The sequence below is a fragment of the Loa loa genome, assembly GCF_000183805.2.
Source record: "Loa loa unplaced genomic scaffold supercont3.125, whole genome shotgun sequence".
NCBI lineage: Eukaryota > Metazoa > Nematoda > Chromadorea > Rhabditida > Onchocercidae > Loa > Loa loa.
The window spans coordinates 111,410-119,501 of record NW_018108305.1 but is presented as its reverse complement, the minus strand read 5'-3'; the positions used below and the strand labels follow the sequence as shown (position 1 = coordinate 119,501).

At 34.8% G+C, this 8,092-nt stretch overlaps 3 protein-coding genes across 3 annotated transcripts in view; 1 reads left to right on the top strand and 2 right to left on the bottom strand.

Moving 5' to 3' along the window:
- The window catches only part of LOAG_05539 (hypothetical protein), a 2,863-nt gene extending 2,510 nt beyond the window's left edge, over nucleotides 1–353 (bottom strand). The window contains exon 1 of the mRNA XM_020446890.1: nucleotides 174–353. Coding sequence (XP_020302819.1) covers nucleotides 174–317 — 144 coding nt within the window. The 5' untranslated portion in view covers nucleotides 318–353. The remainder of the gene's footprint in view (nucleotides 1–173) is intronic.
- A 1,399-nt stretch (nucleotides 354–1,752) lies between these two features.
- Nucleotides 1,753–3,799, top strand: LOAG_10700 (ZIP Zinc transporter; the record flags this gene model as incomplete). Its single annotated transcript, XM_003146224.1, has 6 exons — nucleotides 1,753–1,878; nucleotides 2,022–2,255; nucleotides 2,556–2,676; nucleotides 2,787–2,926; nucleotides 3,134–3,346; nucleotides 3,647–3,799. The coding sequence occupies 6 exons, from the start codon at nucleotides 1,753–1,755 to the stop codon at nucleotides 3,797–3,799; spliced, it is 987 nt and encodes a 328-aa protein (XP_003146272.1).
- A 467-nt stretch (nucleotides 3,800–4,266) lies between these two features.
- LOAG_10699 (hypothetical protein) lies at nucleotides 4,267–7,860 on the bottom strand (the record flags this gene model as incomplete). Its single annotated transcript, XM_003146223.2, has 11 exons — nucleotides 7,703–7,860; nucleotides 7,140–7,259; nucleotides 6,947–7,039; nucleotides 6,450–6,698; nucleotides 6,065–6,223; nucleotides 5,751–5,883; nucleotides 5,547–5,642; nucleotides 5,284–5,399; nucleotides 4,960–5,063; nucleotides 4,677–4,811; nucleotides 4,267–4,432 (listed from the first exon to the last, which is right to left on the bottom strand). Exons 1-11 carry the CDS (start codon nucleotides 7,835–7,837, stop codon nucleotides 4,267–4,269), a joined length of 1,506 nt encoding a protein of 501 aa, XP_003146271.1. The 5' UTR covers nucleotides 7,838–7,860.
- Nucleotides 7,861–8,092: the final 232 nt, after the last annotated feature.

Below are 8,092 nucleotides of genomic sequence, written 5' to 3'. Positions count from 1 at the left end.
GACAATATTGAATAGGACTGTATAAGACAAGATTCAATAGTAAAAATAATTCTTCGGTCAAATGGAATTAAATAACAATGGAATATTATCAATTTAATTTAGTGCCAAATTTTCACATCTGATTCAGACATTCAAATTCATGATAAATTTTTTGACTAACAGTATAGATTCACCTTTTCATAGATTGTATCTTTGTCATCTGGATCAGCATTTGACATTTTTTGATCAAGCATTGAATTCATCCTGTTTTGAATGATTCCTAATACTTTCCACTTCTTCAATACATCATTACTAATTACTGCACACCTTCCGATCATTTTCCATTCTGAACGTTAAAATTGGTCGTCCTGTAAAGAATTCCTCATTCATTACTACAAATATATAAAAAATTGATTTCACGCAAATGACGTAATGTAATCCAGGTAACGTGGAACAAATTAAATACATGTAGAAGTAAGAAGGCAGCTTATATAACATAAACGTAATGCAATGATTTGAGCAACGTGTTCGTTAACTAAACCTGAGGAATGTAATATTCACTTATTACGACATTTGCGCATGTATAACACTACCTCGATTTAAACTTCGTATAATGCGATGTTAGTTTAGTGCAAATTATAAAATGCGCAGTATAACGCTAATCAAAGTAGTGCTATTCACATGAAAGGAAAAAAATCCAATAAGTGGTCACCTCAAATAACTTGTCATCGAACATCACCATGCTATCATCATCTTATCCATGGAATGATAAGGAGTCTACGTGTACGTCTAACTCACCCTACAATATTTCACGTAAGTGACCATCTATCGCGTCAATCTCCGAGGGAATAGAAGAGACTATCTGACTTTTCCCTCCACTTGAATTCCCGCTTTCAAGTGCAAACTCAGCTATACAAATGCTTCATCCCAAACATTTCCAGTTGCTTGGAGTTAACCAGAAGATCTCGGGTGGTTTGGAGTATTTCACCGAGAAGTCTGGGAGAGTGAGCAAGAAATGTGAGGTATGTTAAATATGTCCTTGCATTTACCGGTATATCCCGGACATATGAGACGGCTTGTCACATTTTGCTATTCGTTTACACTATCATCCATCATACGCGAGTGATGTACACAGTCTCATATACATGTATCCATTACTCATCAGTGACTTTTCGATATTTCGTTGACGTAACATACTGTCACATTTTTAAATACATTCTAATTTACCGTACTATGGTTACATGAAAGCCTTTCTAGTATACTGTCAATAAATGCATCTTTTTGATCTGAAAATATTTCCGGATTTGGAGCTAACCGGTCGATTTGGAATACCTGGTTGATTTCATCATTGTAGGAGGAATGCTGTATTTTCTTTAACAAAATAAAAACAAGCCATTATTGTGATTTTTCTTATTGCAAAATAAAAGGTACATATTTTGATTAATTTTTACTAAAATTCAACCTTTAATGCATAATCCTAATTTTTATAACTAAAATGATCAATGAATTGTTGGATCTTTACATCAGGAGAACGAGGAAGGATGTGATTTTGAGTAATTTTTGAATTTAAGCTTAATAAAAATGTATATTATTTAATACTTTTCATCGATATGCAAATATTTGCCCTATACTAATTTCAGGTTATTTAGGACTACTCATAAGAATATTAATAGGAAAAAGGTACGGAAAGATATAACAACTTTTTGGTGGTTTTTTTTCCTTCATTTATTTATAAATTTAATTTCAGTTATAAATATATTTCATCAGAAGAAGATGTATACTGATATTAGAAATCTGTTCCTGTCACCTGTACCACCAGGACCAATCGTTCCGGTGCATGAACTTCTCAGAGCAGGGCTTATTATCACGCTGTTTATTGTAACGCTTCTAGCTTGCTCCGTATGTTATATATATATTTTCTTTTCCTTCGTATTTTTCTTTTGTTTCTTATGCCAAAAATTTAATGTATTTATGATTACTGCACAGTTCATCGTATGTTTAGTTGACTTTGATAGTTGACAAATATTGATTATAATTTACAGTTTGCATTCCTGCTTCAACGCGTGGCGAACAGAACAACCGGATTCGGGCTAGTACTCTCTCTGATTTCTGTATTTGGTGGTGGTGTATTTTTGGCTACATGTCTATTAGATCTGTTACCGGATGCAAAAGAAAGTCTTAGAAGAATTGAAAAGATGCAACACATCTCTTATACCTATCCAGTGATGGAAATTTTTGTGGCTGTTGGGTTTCTGCTGGTACTTTCAACTGAACAAGTAATTTTTGATCTTTGTTCAAAAGTTGGCATTCATGCTTTTCTCGATAATTATCCCTCCTCTATCTTCTTTATAATGATAAAAATTTGTTAATAAACCAGTAGCCTATTTCTTCTTATAGTAAGAACTGTGTATTCGTCCGCATCCCTAAGCATTTCTACGAAACTTTATTTTTTCTTTTTTTTTAAACTTTAGTCGATTAACTGAGAACATGCTTTTTTCACCAATTGTCGTCGGTCATCATACCGTACAGAAGTTCCTTTGTCTTTTCTTTCAAATTATAAATTTTTTCAAAATTAGGTTATTGTATTTATCCGAGAAAAGCAATGCAACGGTTCCGCAGATCTGGACAATTTAATCACGGGACATCAAGATCACAACGAACAAAATCCTGAACTTGCAGATTCTTATCCGGAATACGGTTTATTGTTTGTATATATTATTGACTGTTCCCAGCTTATTTTATAGAAAGTTTTTATCACTACTAACTGTTTCTTCAGAAAATGAAGGATAACTATACTTGAAATTCAGAAAACGAAGTTAATCAGAGCTCCTTAACGCAGTCTCAATCGATATTACGGATTGTTTTGCTAGTAATGGTACTATCCTTACATGCTGTGTTTGAAGGCCTATCATTAGGCCTCGTTAGTGGCATGAGCGAAATTATGCAGGTGAACAATATTTAATTACACAAATATTTCAATGTTATTATTTCATTTTGGAATCCTGACTCGTGTGAACCTTGTCTTTCTAAACTACCAATAGGATCTCTCTATTCTGTTTTCTGGATAAGGAATAACATCAAACCAATATGACATTTGCATTATTCATTGGTCCTGTTTGTAGAACTTAATGATATTTAAATCGCATACATGCAGGTTTTCTTTGCGCTACTTCTGCACAAAACAGTTATTGGCTTTTCACTTGGGATTCGTCTTGTGCAGAGTGCTTTAAGTCTTACAACGGCATTATTATGTTCGACTGTCTTCGCTGCGCAAATTATTATTGGAGGTTTTGGTGGCATCGCTATCCTGGATCTCGTTAGCCGTGGATCACCACTTATTGCTAGTGCAGTTTCCTTCATCGCACAGGTAATACTGATAATAGTACTTTAAGTAAAGTTCAGCCTTACTTACATCACCTGACTACCGTTTGTTATTTAATGGAAAATTTGAAAAAATTTAAATCTCATTTCATGTTTTACGCTATATCCTGAAACGTATGGAAAAAATTGCTAGGAAGTTTTCGGATGTTTATAGCAAGAGACGGTATTGTCAGCACAAAGATTATAGAAGGTGAAATCCATATAAGTCAGAATTAGTAATTTATCCGAGAGAGAGAGAGATGATATTCGATCTTTTTGACTAATCCGAATCAATATTCATTCACAGGCAATAGCGTGCGGAACATTCCTGTACATAACTTGTTTCGAAATATTGCCACGCGAATTTCATCAAGGCCAGTTTCGTATCGCAAAACTCTTTTCACTAATTGTTGGATTTGTCTTTATTGCGAGTCTGATGGCTTTATTTCCCAACAGCTAAAACTGCTTCAACATGAAATTGTCTCCTGTTATCAAATTTATCATTATAAAGTCCTTCGCTACATGGTTTCACTTAACTAGTACCATATAAACCCTCCTGACAATTAACGCTGCTTGTCCAATGTATTTCTTGTTTCATGTATGTTAATGTATAACTGCATTTATGCAAAGTTTAAGTGGACGACCTGAATCAGCCGGCTAAATATTAGGAACTCTGAAATATTGGATAACTTAGATCGACATGTTTTCCTAATGCTGTATCTCTTCTATTAAACTGTCAGCAATTCTTACAAAGTTAAAGAAAAAGTGTATGATATATCATCGGAAAGCTTACTTGAAGTTAACTGTTTATGCATTAGTGATTTGTACATAAAAGCTTGTTTAACATAGTATTAACAAAAAATTGTCGTAATTAGTGAACCTTTCACAACCGAATATCATTCCTTCTATCGTTGAAGGAATCGTAGGCTACTGATCAAAAGACCACAGTACTAAAGAATTATCAAGAAGTTCCGGTGAATTTATATCCTCATATGTGCTTCCTGAATCAATATCATCCATTTGGTCGAGCTCAGGAAACGGAAAGACTCTTTGTCCACTGCAAGTAGCTACGATTGGTCGTTCTTTGTGAATGCTAAAAAAAAAAATTAGTTCAACTACTGCCATTTCCTCTTGAGAAGCACCTCGAAGCACATGCCACCTATACAATTTGTTTCATAACAAAATTCATTCTAATGACCCCCTTTCGCGAATTACATTTGCAATTAGTAATATAAAGCAGCAATGCTGATCTCTTCCCTCTTTCTGTCATTCTATTACCTCATCAAGCTTCTGTCCATTAAAAGGGGGACAAATGTTCTGTAAGCAATGACACAAACCTCACACCACATAATGCCGAATTATGCGCGGATAATCGGACATGGGGAGCTACCGGTTCATCACCGTTAGTGCATTTCAGATCAAAGATGTATAATTCACCGCTGCTACTGCCACTGAATAGATATGTCCCTGAGCTGAAAATCTAAAGATTTTAGGAGTCTCATCCTTTCTCAGCTTCCTCAAATGAATCTCTTCATATTTGCTAGCGTTTTAAGAGTAAATAATATCTTTTCTCTATTCTTTTGAGGTTAAATTACCAACTGCTAACAGACTATGTCGTACCTGTCTATGTCGAAATAGATACGCTGATTGGTTTTCGAAGGTCGGCTGTATAAGCTATATATCTTTCCAGGATATCGTAAGTCCCAGCAAATAATATCATCATCCTGAAATAAGTTGGACAGTTGGTAAAATGCTCGAAGAAAAGGGAAACAATTATACAAAGTAACTGTTGCAATTACATAAACAAATTAAAGCAATTACACAAAGTCGGATTTAATTTTTAATTTCTACTTCTTCCCCAACATTTCTTCCGTTAGCGTACTAACAAAAAGAAACATGAAAGATCTCTTCCATAAGTGATGAATTACGGGTGGAAACAAATACCTTTCTTCCCGCTGTCAGCAAGAAATTGCCATCGGGACTATAGCGAAGTAAGGTTACTGCCAGTGGGCATTCGAACATACATTCTACACTCGGCGAATAGTCCGAATAAAAGCCAACTAAAAATGTTTATATTGTTGACAGTTATTTCCAAGTGCTAGATCACCGTCATCATTATAATTTATTTGGCTACGCACTTGAACAAACACTACAATACTTGGTTCATTAAAAAAAAAGTTTGCTTTTGAACGAATGAAATGATATACCTGTTCTGCCATATGACCCAGCGGCATAATTTGTTGGTAATATGGGGCTGACAGCAATACAAGAGATAATACCCCTCTGTCCCTTCGACTCTTTATCTATAATAATATGGAAGTGGACAAGAAACGCTTAGTTCAAAAGGCAGATCAACAGTTGAGAAACGGTCACAGTTTGGTAGTGATATGTTGGAAAAGTAACCAACTTACTCCATGTAGTCAGTTCGGAAACTTGATGTCCAGGACGATCCATATCAAACTTCCTGATACAGCTTTTGTAGCCAGCATATAAACAGGAACCGTCAGAAGTAAAGCACAAAGAGTAAGCATTATCCAATTCATCCTGCAATTTTTCAGTATCAGTAAGCTTGCGTGGAATGGTCTTAAGGCAGAATCGATCGCAGAGCCACTGAAGGAAAATGACGTAATTAATTTCTAGTATGGATTGAAAATCTAAAACAATTATTGTGCTCTATTTCACTAAACAACATTATTCCATAATATTGTTGAAACTGGAAACTTACCAGATTATTAATACCACGAAATGTTGTCAACCATCGTCCGTCTGAATCCCACACATGGATTGGATGGTCCTTGCTACTTGTTGCTAACCAGTCACTGATCGGATGCCAGCATGAATCATAGATCAAATCACCCATACCCATAGAAGATTTAAGTTTCACCTTGAAAAAAAAACCATAAAAATTTAAGGTATGCAAGAAAGAAATGGCTTCTACACTTAATGCAAATTTTTTTTTTTTTTTGTAAAAATATCACGAAGTTAGAGAAGATATAAATACTTGAAATATTCCTCAGGATGGGGTGTAAAACGTACAAATATATAACGACAGATTATATTTGGGTACAAATTAAAGAAGATAATGCAGCAAAAAATGGGTGAAAATCAACCTTGAGATTTTCAGGGTCAAAGTGGAATATCCGAGCTATCCTATCTTGACTAGTCGTAGCTAAATAACTACCCGAACTGCTCCATTTGCAGCTTTTTATGTAGTTGTTGCAGGAATGTGACATATTGAAACCATAATCGACAGACTTCGTTACGAAAAGTTCTCTTTCCCTAAACACCTCTTTGAAATTTGAATACTGCGGTCGTGCAGTCTTTCTTGGTATTTCTTGATCATCATCGGTCTTTCGACTCTGCAAAATTTCGTTTCATTTGCTGCGTGTTTCCTGAATCCTAAATAGTGATAACCTACACTTTGATAATTGATATTGGGAGATGCTTACCCAAAATCCATCCATCCAATTGGAAATGCCTTAAACTACTGATATCTGGGATTATGCAAACAATGTGGAACAGTGAGAAACTTATATGCACAAAAAGAGATTTAAACGATGGATTAAATACCAATTATAATAGCTGTCCCAAGCACTGTAATTCTCACCGTAATATTATTTGAGGAAATATTATTATTTCCTTTTTCTGACAGTACATCCACACTTCTTTTTCTAGAGGACATACACTCTAATCGAGAATCCTGAAAAAATACATAAGACTTTTCAGTTCTTTTCTTTCCATTTCTTAAACTAGGCAATAAAAACATGATAAACAAGGAGCAAAGACAATTGCGCACGAACCTGTTTAAGAAAGGCAGCAATACCCATACGATAATGTCTTGCTGTCCAATTGTCACCTTCCTCTTCACTCACGGGTGATGAATCTACTGCAGAATCCTTGCTACTAGAATAAATGGGTTCCTGGAAAAAAACATTTCAAAGTATCTGTTTGAGTTACACCACTATTTCCTGTTCCTTCGAAGAAATCCTACTATCTTCCTTTCGATTTCTAAGAAACCTGAAATATTACTAACACATGCCCAGGAATTATTCAACAGCATTATGTCAAATATTTATAATTACGAAACGGTTTGTAAAACTAGTCACAAAACTTTTTAGCTGCTGTCAAAGGTCCAATTACAACTTTAAAGTACAACTACACAAGGAATCCTCGACTGCCTCAAAAATACTGGATTTTTTGGCATAATTTTAACCACTGTATGCGGAATGTAAGCAAAGAAATACATGGATTAACCAGAGGATCAAACCAATCACACCGAAAATTACAGAAGATGAAGATACAGGTAAGAGTACTTTATGCATCACTGATAGATCCTACTATCCTAGCAAAATCTGTTCCTAACCTTTACATCCTTATCGTTACTCGTTGTTATCACGTTATCAATCCCCAAAGAACCGTTACTTATCACAGTACAGAGCATATCGACAACTTCCTTTATCACATCGTTCACCGAATCATCTTCACTTCCATAATACATTAGCGGTACTTTTCTGCAAATTGCAATCATGCTTTAATCTATTCGGGATCCATGATCATAATCACAAATATTACAATGCATTCTCGCGTCATACCATAAATGCTAAAACCACGTTAACAAATCATCAGTATATCATCTAAATTAATCCGCTTTATTTCCTTATTGCATGGTACAAGTAAGAACGTATAAATATTCTGAACGGCTTAAAGATTTAAATAATTACTTCCTTCCATCTGTACAAATTCAACTGCTCAT